Here is a 17,439-nt window from a genome sequence, read left to right on the forward strand (position 1 = left end):
GAGATCCAGGAGCAGAGTCACTGAGCTAGAGAAAGAGAATAGTGATGGAGCTTTCCACTAATCCTCCCACTGAGCCACAACATCTCTCCATCCAGACATCTTAGATTGGAGATGATTAAAAACAGTGTGGTGTAATCCTTTCTTCCTCATCACTTTCCCTTCCGCAGCTCACTCTCAGCAGTTCAGTCACTCATTCCTCTGTGCCATAGAGCTTTGTTGTTGTTAAAAACTGTTCAAAAACACATCAGTGAGCCATACTGTCTAACTGACTGACGTGTTCCTTTATTATAAAAAACAGTAGTTTCCACAATCACACATAAACATGACGCAGCTGCTGAAAATACACTACTGCTACTACTAGAGCAACAAATCTGACACTGGAAGTAGACCCCAACAAAATTAGTCAAAATAATTTTTTATTCATTGTCTTTTGGTCTTTTAATTGGATTTGTTGACGATAACTGAAAAATTATTCCAAGCAACATTTTCTTTAAGTAGCACCAGATATTGGCTGGAAATGATGGCTGATGGTCCTGGAAAATTAGTTAAATTGGGACAAAGTAAGCAGGTACATTTAGAAGATAAGCATAACCTACCGTACAGTGCTATATAGAATAATAGGAAGATGTGAGATAAATGTTTTGTGACAAGTATAAGAATATCCAAATGTTTTTCTGTGAAATTTCCAAACTTTTTGCTGCATACTTGCAGCTATTTTGTGTACAACTTTTGTGTACAAAACTGCCGCATCACATTTCTAAATACAGCGTATACTTGAACTGATCATTCTTTTTTAGGTGGCTAAAGTATGTTTTTGAGGCAGCCCCTGTTCATAGCAGTTCATTGTTTAATGTCAGTGTCGGTATGTAGTTTATCAAAGATGACAGCAAAGCAACAAAGTGTATAAAATAAGCACAACAGAGATGTCTCATAGGTTGAATTACAGTATTTGCATATATATCTTTAACCTTTTGTAACCTAAGCAAACTGGCTTGAATTCTTTCAAAACAATAAGGTAATGAGCAGTGGAAAAAGAAATGATCCAAAAATCTGCAAGAAATTAGTAAAAAAAGAACAAGAAAAGAAAGTTAAGCTCATGTGTCCCTTATATGTTTGTGAAAAAAATCGCACCAATTTGTTCAGGGTTCAAAGGTTTAATACTTGTGAAAGGCTTTTGAAAGGCCAGCTGTCTCCTCGGAAGTGATTATTGTTGTAAGTGCAACATCACACTGATTTAGTCTATAGACCGTTTCGCTAGGTAACAGCTTGGGTCCATTTTCACTTCCAAGCTGTCAGCTGATGTCATTCACCAAAGCTGCAAAATATTCCAACAGGGAATACAAAGAGACCCACGTTTACATTGTCAAGTTTGAAACGGTCTATTAAGTTGATCAGAACAAACATCTTTCTGTCTTTCTCTCTTCACATCTTTATCTTCATCACCAATTTCTGACCCATGCATACTTCTACAAACACTTTTCATATGGCTCTCATATTCCCAAAGTAGTTTTTTGCCTTCACCTGCATCTGTTTATTGTATCCATGTCCACTCACAAAGGAAAATAGTAGTAAAGTTCACTTTAATTTACATCATGTAGTAAATTATTCCTCATTAACCTTCATGCACCATTGAGTTCTCCCTGTGGATGAATCATTTGATGTTCTCTGTTTGGGGGAAATGTGTTGAGCACTCTGCAGCTGCTTGGCCAGTGGTCAGGACTTGATTTTGTCCCAAAACCACAGATGAGTCAGTCATTACAAAGACTTTGCTAGTTCAACCTTTGTTTTTCTCATTTTGTTCCCCCATAACAAATAAGCAAAGGCATATTATGGGAAAACTGATTTAGAGCTTGCTTTATTGATGATAAACCTGATTTCAACATGCATTTTTGGGTCTGTGGTTTCTAATAATACAACTATGAATTCTTTAGTCATCTAAATGGAATCAACATGATACTTTGTCTTTGTGTCTCAATCCTGCGTGTGTGAGCATAATCAGTATGTTAAGTGCATTTCAATTCAGTAGAAATCTGTTGTCATTGTTACTTCGTGCCCTGAATCCGTGCCCTGCTGAGCAGCTGAAGCTCAAAGACAGGAACACTAATCTTTCTGACACACTGACTTAGGGGCTCAAAGACCTGAATTAGGATACACAAATATAGGCTTATAAACAGACCATAACAAAAAACGCACTTTTACTGTTGTTTTCCCTTTTGATACTGTCAGCAGCATTGTTTGTTTATTCAAATGGCCCAAAAGCCAATCTCATACCACCATAAAGAGGTTGGTATGAAGATGTTCAGTGTAGTGTATGAAACTTTCTTATTTCATTAGCAAAGACTGGAGCGCTACCCGAAATTATTTCTTTTAACTTGAAGTATAATGTTCCCATAACCATAAACAAATAGTTTTGCTGTCAAAAAAAAACCAAAACAGTTGCAGTTTGCACCCATGTTTGTTCAGGCTCATATATGTAATAAGGATTATGAAGGGATTTAATAAAATGCATTACATGTATTTCTTGGTTAAATGGTAAATGTTACTGTAATGACGTGTGATTCCAGCAAATAATCACCAGTGAGAAACATGCTTTCTATACATTTTTTTACAGAAAAGTACAAAGGACTGATAAAGTTTTATCACATTGTTCAGTGACAATTGCCTGAAGCTTGATATCATCAAAACCAATGAACTTGTGGTTGATCATCAGATGTGCGGGGTAGAACACAAAGTTGTAGCCATGACAGTTAGACAGTGCCTCAAATATGCAGAAGAAGATAAGATCTCTAAAACGTTGAGGCTTCTCACACAGCTCCAACTTGGCAGAACAGAAGATCTATACGATCAACTCAGTTTCAAGGTGGACACCCAAAATCAGGGTCACCAGTTAAGTATCTGACCAAATGTCTCTCCTTCTGTTCCTGAGTTATGATGTTGAGTCACAGCCAAACATGTGTTTTTGCAGGGCATTATGGTGTCACAGTGAAGCTGATGTTTGACCTTTAGGATATAAAATGTCATTACTTCATCATTTTATGGTATTAGACATTTGTGTCCAATTTTACTGTATGCAGCAATTCTTGAGTCCTGGCCAAAAACATGAAGGTGCAGCAACTGTGACCTTTGAGCTTCGACCAGCATATTCATCAGTTCATTCTTGAGTCCCAGTGGACATTCATACCAAATTTGAAGGAATTCCCCTAAGGTGTTCTTGAGATATTGCATTGACGGGAATGTGATGTATGTAAAGTCTCAGTGACCTTGACCTTTAACCACCAAAATCGAATTAGTTCATCGTTGAATCCAAGTGGACGTTTGTGCCATATTTGAAGAAATTCCCTCAAAGACAAATCATTTTCACAAGAACTGGACAGACAAACCAAAAAACATAATGCCTGTGGCCATGGCTACAGCCAAGCAGCTGGCTGACATAGATTAACAGAAAGGCTGGAAACAGGAGGGAACAGCTAGTCTGGCTCTGTTTGAGGGAACATCTACCAGCGCCTCTTAAGCTCACTTATGGACAGGGTTTATCTTGTTTGATAGTTTTTCACAACACTATTTCTTAGTCAGGATCCACTACCTGGCAAACAGTTAAAATCCAGGAAGTTATTGATCCTGACCATCAAACAGTCCGTACATAACCCTATGTAAAACATTGATTTGCGACTTTTACACTGTCGGGCAAAACCAACCTACGTTAGCTGTTTGCTGGTTTGTTGTTGATTCATATTTATTGAACAGATATGCAAATGGTATTGATTTGTGGAACTTTTCTTTTCAGTTCCCTCTTATTTGTGATAGTGTAATTACCGGCAATGGTGCACTGGGACATTTAGGACACACTGATCTGTCTTCTCATGAAGGTGGTAAACTGTTGTTATGGGTGTGACTCTTCAGCAACTTTTGATCTGTATTGCAGTGGCGGCTGTGCAGTTCTATGTATTATTAAACACAAGCGGCAGTTAACTTAGCAGACGGAGTAACCAAATTGTATAAACATGTCATGTTAAGTTTACTGTTGTTTTTGTTTACTTGAAACAAAAGCAAATCCCTGGCTGTCAGTAGGATATGCCTCCTGTATTTATAGCCTGCAATCTGTATAAACAGTATGTGGGTCTGTGGTTGCTGTGTTGCATCTTCTCCCCACATCTAAGCCTCTCCTGGCTGAAAAACATGTGAACAAGCACAGGAACAGCATGGTCTCATTAGCAGCTGAGTTATACAGGGAACACCAATTCTCACCAGCAACTGAGTGCTATTCTCTCTGGTGAACACGCCTGTCATGCGTGTTGGAGAGGCAGAAGTGTAAAGTGATATCAGAGGCAACAACATTGTTTTGTTTGACATGAAAAAAAACTCGACATCTGGAAATGTTGAGGCTGGTTTGAATTTGGAGCAGTTTTGTTTTGAAGCACCATGATGAGATCGATTGACAACTTCACAGATGTGCACGAGGTCCAGTGTTTATATCTTTTTGGGTCCGGTGAAGCATTGCTAGTGATATGATCACAGCAATCACACAAACATTAGGACTTTATGCAAGTGTGTCACATGAAGCAGCTGATGAGAAAGTTCTGTATGTGTTTTATATCAAAACAAGAGGAAGGGGGATATTCGTGAAACTTGATGCCATGCTGTTTTGACATGTGTTCTGCAAAGCAATGGAGTATAAAAGAAACTATTTTCTGCTGCTGAACATTATATTTTGGTTCAAGAGAATGAATGTTTGGAAGTTAAAGCATGAATTCATCTCTCAAGAAGAAGGCTGCATGTGGAGATTTAGTCTGAACAAAAATATAAACGCAACACTTTTGTTTTTAGTCCCATTTTTCTTAAGTTGAAAAAAATATTTAATATTTATTCAAGAAAAGACCTGGTTCCCACAAATTTCTTTGAATCGACCAGGTTCCCACAAATTTCTTTGAATCCATCTTAGTGAGCACTTTTAATTTATTTCCTCTCATGAAAAATGGGAATAAAAACAAAAGACTTTTCTTTATATTTTGGTCACTGTATTAGATAGCCAGATGTGGTAAGGTCAGTGATTAGATGAGTCATAAAATGTCAGTATGAGATATTTGGTGAACTTTTTTAAATTATTTGAATTGGTTTATTGGCCTTTTTCTATTACCACTCTAAGTTATACACACAGAATTGTGTGGCGGTGTATATATTTGCAGAGATTCTGCCCTCTGACAGTATTTTTTTATTTTCTTCTCATTTACTGTGTTGGAGACATTTATGGGCATTTACCCCCACAGTGCTCAAGTGAGGTTGGTACTAGCTGACAAGTGTGATTTTGTACATAGCAATTTCACATAGTATAACATTAAGTTACATTTTGCATTTAGGACTTTAACTTGGTGTATTTTTTGACTATGGTATTGTTAAGGTCCAGTGTGTAGCATTTAGGGGCATCTTTTTATCACCCTGCTGACCACAATCTGCCTGGAGACCGAAACAAAGACAGGCAGCAGGCTGTGTGCGACATACGCAGTGAAAGAGACTTTCAGTCAGGACGTAGATTTAAATTAAACAAATGACTTCATGGAATTAGCTTTAGTTCCACAGTTACAGCAGTCGGGGTGGAAAATGAATGAGGTTTGTGTGTGGTTGATGTAATTGTGGCGTTTGCTGTGCAGCTGATTGGTGCAGTCCTCTCACATGCAGAAGTTAATTTCGGCCTTCCTCTGTGGCCTCCAGCAGCTGCTGGATAATCCCCTTGAGCTTGTGTCCCATTAAGCTTTTAAAAGCCGGTATAAACTGTCCATTTTGTAATAGCCATGTCACATCAAGGGTACAAATCTACACCGCCCACTGCCTTTCATCTGCAGTCAAATTGCAGTCACAGCTCTGTCCGCTGCAGCAGCAGCATTTCAGATCTTGTAGTTTTGCAGTGATGTCATCTTTCTGAGCCGATCACTTCTTATCAATAAGTCGCGTCTGTCTGTCCAAGGGATAAAACAGGGCTATGCACAGTAGGATTATCCATCAGTGACAAACAAATCATTTCAAGCTGCTGAACATTTGAGTCACAAACTTATCTGCCAATGTTTTTTTTCAGGGCAGATTCTTTTCTTTTATTTAGCTCTTTCTTTCTGTGTGTGTGTTTGTGTTTTGGACAGATTAATAATTCGACACAGACATCTTCCTCTAACGTAAACACATGTATTAATTTCCTCATCAAAACCTGTCACCTCCTGCTCCAGAAATATTGTAGTTTAATACAGAAGGAGAGGCGAGCTCCAGTTAATGAACTCTGTCACACAGTCTGAGAGTTAACAGTCTTTAATGACAGCTCATTTATTGTTTAAAATGTTTAGTAACTTTCTGCCACTTCCCATCAAGCACTGAATACACTAAATCATGAGGGTGAGAGCATCACCACTCTAAGGCCGAGGCTAATTCTTCTCTCTGGGTAATTCCCTTTTGATTGTCCCTCGGCTGCAGAGTTTAGACTGCGAACTTCAGAGGTCTCAGACTCCTCTGAAGGGATGAGCAAAGAAAAACCTAAAGTCAGCATCAAACAGCTGAGACAACCTTTGTCTCTGGGCTCATTTCTTCTAACTGTAGATTTGAAATGCTGCAGTTTAGCTGCCAGAATAACATGTTGGCATTGTACATTTCTTCACACTACAGATACAAGATGTTTCCTCTTCTGTCAGATCAAATAGAAAGACCTGGTTGAATGATGTTTTCTAGGATTCAGCCAAGTTGTGGTGAATCACAGGATATTACAGTTTCTGATATCCATCGGAACATCAGTAATCTTTGTAGGCTGTGGTATGACAGCTTGTCACAAGATGCTGATTTTTAACTAAACAAATTAAAGTATTTAATTATGTTTTATTTGAACATTTGCCCCAAATGTATATCATGAAGCATGACTGACTGAACCATTAAAGGCTGAATGTATTTACTTACAGTCTAAACTGTTAATATAAGACAAACTGGAAAAACCTGCATGTATATGATAAGAGCTAAAATGGATTCACTTTGTGTTTTAGAGGTGTGTGTGAATGTGTGCGTGTGCATGTGTGTGTGTGTGTGTGTGTGTGTGTGTGTGTGTGTGTGTGTGTGTGTGTGTGTGTGTGTGTTTAAGCGTAGGCAGACAGACAAAGGAATACAAAGAGCTTGTCCTGGGGCAGTAATATGGGTCAGATGGGGCGGCTCGTCCTTGTCTGACCTGCACAAAAAACATAAAGTTCGCTCAGTACTTTTGTATTGTTGCTTTACATGTTCAGACCCACAGTAACATTTTTCCTTTGAAGGAGTCTGGGGAAAAATTGTTTCTGGAATGAGAATCTGCAAATCCTTTTGCTTGCCCATGTTGTTGTTGGTGGTGAAAACTTAAAGAAACTGTTTCTGTTCCCTGGTGATTTCCTGAATGTTCTCATGTGTGCAGATAATTCTAAAGTACTTTTCACACTGATATAAACCTCTCAGTTTTAAGCATTTGCAGACATGTATCTATATACTAGTTTGCTTTCAACACTCCCAAATCTCCCTGCCAATGATTCCTCTGTGTTGTGTAATCAAAGGGAAACTGATGTGTGCACTTTGATTTCATCAGACGTGTATTATGTCAAGCACATGTAGGTAGTCCAAAATACCCCAGACAGACATCCATTATCAATATGGGGTCAAACCAGAGGTTAAAATCCTTGAGTAGAGCATGTCAGATTGTATCACAGTCAAAAATGAAGAAGAAAAATGTTCTATTCTTCCTGCATTACAGCCCCCAGGTAGCTCCACCAGACTGGCTGACTCAGTTCTCTCTTTCAAAACATTTTAAATACTTTTTCCCCCTAGGCGACCTCTTCATGATCTGTGGTCTAACTTTTTATGCTGTGCATTGTGCCTCTGCTACAGAGAATAACAAGACAGTACAAAAACAACATATATATATATATATAATTATCACTGTAAAAGAATTTCCTGTAAAATTAGGGTAAACTGCTGGCAGCTGTAGTTGCCAGCATAATACTGTTATTTTATGGTGTCACGACAGTATTGACTTCAACAGTATATTATTACTAAATTCATTATAGTTTTCTACAGTATAATTGAAATTTGTAGTGTAAACTGTAGCTAACCTACATATGGTTTGTCTCCGTCCGTTAGGCCTTCGTTTGATAAAATCAAAAATACCACATAATACTGTAAAGTCATACAGCAGCCTACCATTCGTGTTAACTATTTTATGGCTCCAAAATACATCTAGATTAATTGTGTTTTACTTTATTTTAGAAAAATGGCACATAGTGTTTGAATTTTGCGGGATTTTCACTGTAATTTGTTACAGTGTAGAATGTAAAGAATTGTTTTTTATTTTAAAAAAACAGTACAATTAATGTTGTTCATTTACTTCACACTACTGACTTCATCTCTTGGTTTTTTACCTTATCTAGCAAATTACATATGAATTGAGATGCTAAAAATATTAGCCTTTATTAGTAAGTAGTATTGAGTAGAAACAGAATATTTTGCAACTGTCATTTAAAACGTATTGTCCAGAGTTAGAAAAATAGTTAAATGTATTCATGTTAACAGTGAGGAATGTGTTCAAGTACTGCCCTTTAGTACAATTTGAGGTACTCGTACTTGAGTATTGAGTATTATGATACTTTGTACTTATATTCCTCTACATCTCAGTGGAAAATATTTTACTTTTTAACCATATGACATTTATTTGTTACTAAGGTTACCTTGAAGTGCTTTTGGTAGTTGAAATATATTTTGATGCTATCACTTAACTTTCATGGAGTAACATTTTATATTGGGAGTTTTACTTTTGACAAAGTATTTTTACACGTTAGTATTGGTACCTTTACTTAAAAAAATGGTCTGAGTAGATATCTGGGGATTTTTCCTTTATTATAAGACATATTGTTATTTTTTAAATATAAGTTTAGCCTGTATATTTACATCTGGGGCTATTTGTGAAACATTCAGGGCTGAAGCCTCAGACACTGAAGCCTAACAGCACCTCTACTTTAAACTATTGTTAGAACCAGTCTACTACTTGAGTACATAAACTTTATTTTACTTTTTTCCAACAGACTGTGGTGATGTGACCCTACACTGATAGACAAGATCAGTGAGGCTAAAGAGTAAGCATGTCTGATCCATACTGCCGAGCCATTAAGTGCTTTGTAAACCAGGAGTAAAACCTTAAAATTGACGCTAAAATTCCGGGGATATTTGAGAGATTGAGTGCTGTGCTCAGTTTTTTGGTCCTGGTTAAAACTCAAGAACATGATCTCCTTTAAATGTATGAAAAGGGCTTTAAACTTTCCAGGTCAGAGCAAGTTATTCAGAAAGAAGATGAAAACATTTTGGAAATATTACTCAAATTATAGAATGACTCAGCTGTAAAACTTCAGCGCAGCATTGATGATAGTTGTGCTAATCAACTGACTAAAAATCCAGTGAAACATTTTCTTCTTTTCTGCTTTTCTGCAAAACACTCAGCAATCAAGGAAAATAATTCTGTCATCTGCAAAGCTTTTAAATCTGATCATCTAGTATCAGTACTTGTACATGTCAGAACTGGCTGGAAAAAACTTATTGTTCTCTTTGTCAGTGGCCCAGTTTATGCTGAATCTGTGCTTTTGAGCTCAGTGGAATAGCGAGTACACCTTCAGGAAAAAAATGATTGAATTGTATCCCCCATCAGAAGGTCAAAAGTCAGTCATGGTTGATAATATGTCAGGTTTAACACAGTTTAGATCTCAAAGGGAGAGCAGATCCTTACCCTCTGAGCAGGAGGATTCGTGAAGAGTTAAGGTAAAAAAAAAAAAAAGTGGGGTTTAATTGGATGAAAGGTGGACAGTAGGCACAGACAGTATCTTACCTGTGAAGGATTAACACTGCACAGGCATAAATTTCTGTAATCTGAATTTATTGTCTGGGCATCTGCTATAAATTTAGATCTCTCTGTATGTACATTATCAGGTTTAAGGGTCATTATACCTTAAAGCTTTTTGTCTTTTTGGCTAACATGCTGATGTTCAGCAGGTATAATGTTAACCAATTTCACCATTGTAGGTTTATTGTGATGGCAGGCTGTCTGAGGTGGGATGTGATTCATCAGGTAATTGTATTCAATATGCTGAGACATTAAGCTAGAATGGCAAAAAATGAAACATAATCTGCTGCAGTAATATGTTCAAGACGCTTGGTCAAAAGTCACTTTGAGTTCTTGTGGTTAGGCAACACTTTGTGAATCATTAATTATTGTTTGTTAACTCACACTTGAATATGATCTCATCCCGAATTATCATTTTTCATGCTTGGGCGGAAATCCGTGGCATGGGTGTAGTGACACTGGGGCCTTTTGCATTCTTGATTCAGGTAGTCAGTACTTCTGTTTAAGGCAACAAAACTACTTAGTTAAAATTATGAAAAGATCAGGTTGTTGGGTTGACAGATGTGATTCAAGTAACCAGTTACTGATGTTACAAAATAAATCAAGACTGACTTAATTTCACACATCCACCTCCCCTCCCACCTTACCTGAGCGGGCTCTCTTGCTTATAATTTGTCCGCTGCTCTGATTGTCTAATGGTGACACAAATAGGTTAACATTGGAGTTGGTTAAAAGACTCGTGTCTCATACAGACCCAAAAGGATGCACTGTGCGTCTGTAACTGATGCTAAGGGCTACTGCCCAAGCAGAATTTTTGAACTCCCTAGGAGTGAGACGAGGTTGCATGAATTGTCTTGGATTGGCGTCTGAATGCAGAGCAGTATCTGTTCTCATAGAAATATGAAACAGTTTTATCAGTATGAAAGTCAGACACAAACATCCACATGTTGTTGCATATTTACTGTAACTGACACATTTCTAAATGCTGCATTAATCATATAATATGCACAAAAATGCATATTGCTCTTTGCATATTCTCTTTTGCAGAGATGGATCAGGATATCAGTTCCAGCAGAAGCTCTGGTAGATTTGTTTGTTGGTTAGACTCCAAGGTCACTCACTGAGTGCAGTAAAGCATGTGGTTTTTAAATCTGAGGACAGAAAGGGATAATGTGTGGTTTGTTTTTATGCTGCTTGTAAATGGGTGATTATTGTTGACATTGTTGTAAAATACTTTACTTTATAAGCTCAGTTCAGCTTTTATCATTGTTTGAATGTTGTTTAATGAAGGAGGTTTATGACATGACACGCACACGTCCCAGGGGTAACATCTCAGGGCCGCCAGCGAGAATCCATCACTGCTTACTTGCTGACTCTGACACACAGCTTCATTGCGTGAGAGACATGAACATGTTTTAGCAGCTTATTGAGGGTCAGGAGGCAGAAAACAGACTGTGAAGTGTCAGCTAATCTGCCTCCTCTGCTGCAGATCTTTAGAGTGTTCGACATTAATAAATAAAAAAAAGACAAAAAAAAATAAAAAATCTTTCAACTAGACTGTGTAAAATATATATACATATTAAAAACAATAAAATTTATATAATCATAGAATTATTCTTAGTGATACTTCATAACCACACTTTTATAATATCACTATTATTTACAATTGGAGCAAAACAATGCAGTACATAAGATAAGTACAGCAGACTCATCAGAAAGGCCATATGACAACATTTGGCTGTACATCTTACAGTTACAGTTGTAAGACAATGACAACAGTTGAAAACAGATATACAGTAGACAGGTTTGCTGATTTCACGTCTCTGCAATAGAAATCAATTTTCGACCTGGAAGTGATCGTTGTTATTGTGACGTTACGGTGATTCGGTCTATAGTATGCATAATCTGTCACACACATAAAAAATATTTATACATACACAGAGAAAGGTTTACACACACACACACACACACACACACACACAAAGGCATTTAGTAAAACATGGTTTTAAAAGCTGATTTCACTCTAAGCCAAGAGCTAAAATGAGCTTTAAATGCAGATTTAAAAATCACGGTGGATTACAGAACATTCAGGTGGTTGGCTTCAGCATCATATGAATTGCAACGAAGAGCAGAAATGAAAGATTTACTCTGAGTCTTAATGTCAGAAAATGCAGTTTGACACTTCAGGTCTTCATTGTTGTCTACTGCACAGTCTGAAAGAGTTTTATCTGCATGTCATTTAACATCATTTACTGCAGCTGGGAAAATGCGAAATGAAATTCACATTTGTCTTCTCAAGTTTTAAAGGTCTTTCACATCACTGATGTGAAATCCCAGAGGAAAGTGGCACGTAGTGTTTAGGTGTTTTGAATGTGTTGTGCTCATGTATTGATAGAAAGCTGATAAAAGCTCTAATCCTCCATACAAACTCAAAAATGACATTAAAAAAAATGAAATGCTGTCTAATCCAATTTGACAGGCAGCACGTCTTTGGGATAGCAGTCCGTCGTTCAAAGGATTATGTGCTGCGTGAGAGCAGTTTGGCTGGCATTTGACTCTCCTCTTTGCTCTAAAGATTAGTGTATAATGCTGCTGCAGCTTGGGGAATTGAAAGAGACGACTTGATTGTGTTGCTGAACTGCAGGATGTGGTTCTTTTCACCACTTACGCTTTTAAATGCTATTATACTTAAAGATAGTTTAGCAAGTACCGTTACTGAGGTGAGGTTTGATTTGTTCATTGTTGCACAGGAGCTACAGGATTATTGTATTTTACAGCTGTTGCACTTACTGCTTAAGAGTTAGATAAAGAGGACGAAGGTAAAGAGATGTCTTATAATGAGAAGTCAGAGGGGTTTTAGGGAAGCAAAGAGTATCTTAATGCTTCAAAATGTGAATATAAATTCAGGACTGTCAGACTGGGATTAAAGGTTCAGATGTCGCCCTTTAAAGAGCAATAGATACAGACACTCATTCCCATCACATTTCCCATCTGAACTCAGTTCAGGTCTGGGGGGTATAGGTAATGGTAGTGCTGTTGAGGATCTCTGATGAGGATGAAGATGATCATGATGACGTTGGTTGTGATAATGTTTGATGACGTTGGCTATCTGATTATTTTTGTTTGCTATCAGGGATTTATTTGTTTATATAAGTGATGTCTATCTTGTAATTGATTTCCCAAAATTCTGTACTTTATTCTTGAATTAAATTATATGATTAGTGATCTTGTGTTTTTTCGCAGAGCTCCCAACATTCATTGTCTTGGCCAAAGTTTCCAACAATGAGATAAATACATGTAAAAGTGAACCCTCAGGCTACAGACTGTTCTGAATATTCTTTTTCCAACATTTATTTCCTCTTTCAGTCATCATTTCAAGAGCCGCACATTAGTTAAATACCAAATTTTCAATTTTTATTTCACGGAATATAAAAACACCATATTGTCTTAGAACACAGAGAACCAAAAAATATTGCAAGAATAGCAAGAAAGACGAAACACGTCTGGTTGGGTTTAGAAGCTTTTAAACTGCCGAAGAGGGGAAAAAACTCATGAAGACTTCTACCTGTGTTGAGTTCATGGACCCGCAAAACGTCATAATTCAGGGAGGGAGCGCCATTGTATTGACAAATGCAAATCAATTTACCAATGTTGTATTCTAAGTCTTAACCTTAAAACCTGCAACCTTCAAAAAACCAAATCAAATCTGTCTGTCGTGTAATTTGAGTTTTTCTTTGCGCCAGTAAAGATTTTACAACTCCTCTCAGCACTGAAATTTCAACACAGTAGTTTGATTTAGTAACAATCTGCTAATAATTTAGTTGTCAAGCTATTTACACAATGTCTGTTTGCAGCTGTGCATGAAGACTCGGCTCTTTTTTCAGGTGATGGGAACCCTAAGGAAAGCAGTCCTTTCATCAACAGCAGCGCAGCCAGCATTGCAGATAAGAGCCATCAGTATGACGGGAAGAATATGGCTCTGTTTGAGGTGAGGAAAGAATAAAACATAGGGCTCATATCACCAGTTAATTGCTAGCTCTAATGTGACTGTTTGTTTCTCTCACTCTGTGTCTGTGTGTGTGTGTGTGTGTGTGTGTGTGTGTGTGTGCGTGCGTGCGCTACAGGAGGAGATGGATACCAGTCCAATGGTCTCCTCTCTGCTCAGCAGTCTGGCCAACTACTCCAACCTGCCGACGGGCAGCAAAGAGCACGAAGAGGCCGAGAATAATGAGGAGGGGGCACGTCCGTCTAAAAAACCAATCAAGGTAGAGTACTGTGTTTGATCTGTTCATCCACACCCTGCAGTGATCTGAACCTGAAGATCAGATTTATCTCAAGAAAAAATCATGAAACTAACCAGAGAGCAAAAGTTTACAAGTATTCTTTTATATTTATTTCTGAAAGGAGACCAAAGGCTGTATACAAAATACTGTCCGTCTCTGTCCACACAAGGAAAACCAATTTTGAAAGTGAGAGACTTAAAAGGAAAGATATAAAAAGAAGAAGTTAGGTCTGTGAAATTTTCACTGGCCTCCATACACTAACCTGTTTTCCAGTGAGTTCATGATGTTGAAAATAACATGCCAGAAAAAAACAGAAAAGCATACTCATCTACTGCAGATTCTGCACACGAAACTGGGGCCAAATTCACAAAGACTCCTAGTGCAAAGAGCTGCTCCCAGTGATGAAACTCTGTGGAAATTCTTGGAATCATTATATTTTCTAAGAATTTCCTCTTAAATTTAAGACTTGGTAAAGATAAAAGTTATTCACAAAGTATCTTAGGCCTTAAAATAGCTCCTACAGTGAAAAAAGGTCGTGTGTCTTGCCTAGCAACAGGGTAAACCCCACCTCCTTAAGGTAAAAGTTTCTGTGCTTTCCTGGCAACAGTTGTTCTGAGAATTTTCCTAAATCCCTCCTAAGCTAGAACTCCTTGCTAGGAGTTTCTAGGCTAAGTTAGGAGCTCACAGTGAGTATTCTCAGAGTGATTGTGAATACAGCCACTGGTCCACTGTGAATGGAAATGCAGACTGTAGGCTATTTTTGCAGGGTTTTCCATGTTTAAATAAAATTGCATTTATGTGCTAAGTGTATGTTTTTAGTCAACAGGAGGTTATGCAAAAAGTCGCACACATATTGCTGCACCATTAAACTATTGACAATTTGACTACTTCTCAAAAAAATAGTAACCTTTGACTTCAAATAAAGTATTACTTTGCGTTTGTTTTGTAAGTTGTCACAATAATTTTTTCACTGTCCTCAAATTTAATTCAATTTCCTCCATTGCTTTTTTTTTGGTATGTATCCTGTCATTTGTACTGGGAGCATCCAAAACATAGAGTTTTGGTATGCAGCTTTTGATTTGTTGAAAATCGACCAACCTCAAGGGAGGAACAGACCAGCCAGTGGTTGAAATGAAAACCAGCAGAAGACAGCTGACAAACTTTTGACGAAACAGACGTTGAGAACTACACAGTGTTTTCACAGGACTTTTACTGTCGACATTTCATGATATTGATGCGTTAAACTTTATTTTCTGATACTTGTTTTCAAAGAACAGCCATGATCTCCACAGAGAATATGGAGAAATTAGATCATATTAAGCAATAGCCGCTGATTTGATTTTCAAGGCAATTTAAAATAGTTTTGTCAATTTGTGTATTTAACACATGCCTGTACTTCACGTTTGTTTCTTCTGGCTATATAAAACAATAACCCGAAATCTCTCTGGATTTCCCACCAGTTTCTTAGTTATTGTTTGCTTTGGGTGTGTGTTCAGCTTGGCTCTTTAAGCCAAATGAAAACTGATTCTAGTGGAACCCAAAATACAATTTTTTTTCTAGAATCTGTATACAAAAATTTCTTGAATTTTCCAAGTTGTATACAAAACAAATTACATTATAGTATCTCTGCCCTCTTAAATCCATCTCTGGATCCCATTTGGAGAGAGCAGACCTCTGCCGTGGCTAATAGTCCAGCCATCTGCAAATTTGTAACCGTAACCACTGTATATGTGCGGATATATTTCCAAAACTATTACAAGATCAGAATGACATGTTGTTGAAGGCCACAGGTTCAAACTTCATGGTCAGTATTACTTGTTCTCATGAAGTGTAAAGTCCGAACACTTTTCGTCAGTATCTCTGTTGGAGTTTATTGCAGACAACCGTAGTTTGAGAAAGAAGTGTTGTTACAGTTGTACGTTCGTTTGTCTGCGAGTGCTCCATGACATTTCTTTCTGTATGAAGTCTGAGCAGCGACATGTTAACACTGCCCCGGAGGACCATGAATGTGGACTGTGATGTGGAATTTCCACGATTGGCTTTTTGTCACCATTGAACTTTACTACCATCTGCTGGATTTTAAGATGTGTGCAGTTTTTTTTGTCAAGGCCAATTGTCCTATCTCACAATATTTCAGATCCGCCCCAAAATCTTTCTGGTTTCCTTCTTCCATCAAATTTCATGAAAATCGGGCCAGCAGCCCAACAAGAAACCAACAAGCAAACTGAACTGAAAACAAATCTTCCTTGGCAGCGGTACATGAGGCACAACAGGCCACATCTACCACAGTCTGTAGAGGTTTGTAAGGCAGGGCCCAGGGATACAAACATTTTGTGATTTTTTTAATTTTAGATCTTGCAATGTACCCTGGAACAGACTTGTTGTTGCGACCTGTTGTGTTGCTACGTGCAGTGTGCTGCAGAGGATGACCTGAGGTCAGACACCTGCAGGTAGTGAGCTCATTAGCTGAACATCAGTCGACGCTACTGCCCTCAGTGAGTGACTAGCTGTAATAACCTGATACATACTGGATATTTGATTTATTTTGCTTTTCGGTTGTTACAGCAAAGCATTTTGTCTCTTTCCTGCCAGATCTTTCCTTCCTTTAAAATTGTCACTGGACATATGATGCAACTGATAGAAAGTATTATTGCTAAGATTTATATAGTGATACTAGCTACTCTATCATAGATGGTACCTATATAATTTTACCTCCTATGAGGGGGTAAAATTTATATTTATATATTTTTTAACATAATCCTCCTGTTTGTAATTGTAGGCTTTAAATAATGCATGACAAAATAGTAAAACAGTTATATTGATAGAAAATCTGTCTTAATAGGAGAACTAAGAATTGTTTAAGAAGGCAGAGACTTTTATGAATACACACGTGCCCATATGGGTGCATACAATTACATTATAATGTATCATTTATTTTATGTTTACAATATACTGCTTATAAATGCTAAGTCAGCGGAATTTATTTATTTTATTTATTTATTTATTTATTGCCCATGAAAAGCAACAGCACATTGAGGACCTTGAAATCCTTTTCCACTCATTTGAGACTCAGTCTGCAGGGAAAGACACAGACGGAGGAGCTGAGGGTCAGCGCAATATGAAGACACTACTCAGACTGAGTCACCCGAAGCATCCTGCAGCGCGGGCAGTCAAGCTCATCACAAGCTGACTCTCACTGGCTTTTCCCCCGGCGGACAAAACACAAGCCGTGACTTTGATCTGTCCGTTCATCTTTCAGCTCCTTCTCATCACATACATCTG

At 37.7% G+C, this 17,439-nt stretch overlaps 1 protein-coding gene across 2 annotated transcripts in view; it reads left to right on the plus strand.

Annotated features, from left to right (window-relative positions):
* slc12a5b (solute carrier family 12 member 5b) overlaps positions 1-17,439 on the plus strand; it is a 47,757-nt gene that overhangs the window by 10,977 nt on the left and 19,341 nt on the right. For both annotated transcript variants that reach the window (XM_088082041.1, XM_042491395.2), the window contains exons 2-3: positions 13,759-13,862; positions 13,999-14,139. In XM_088082041.1, coding sequence (XP_087938167.1) covers positions 13,759-13,862; positions 13,999-14,139 — 245 coding nt within the window. The remainder of the gene's footprint in view (positions 1-13,758; positions 13,863-13,998; positions 14,140-17,439) is intronic.

Source organism: Plectropomus leopardus, chromosome 9 (assembly GCF_026936395.1).
Source record: "Plectropomus leopardus strain MGB_pleo_1.0 chromosome 9, ASM2693639v1, whole genome shotgun sequence".
NCBI lineage: Eukaryota > Metazoa > Chordata > Actinopteri > Perciformes > Serranidae > Plectropomus > Plectropomus leopardus.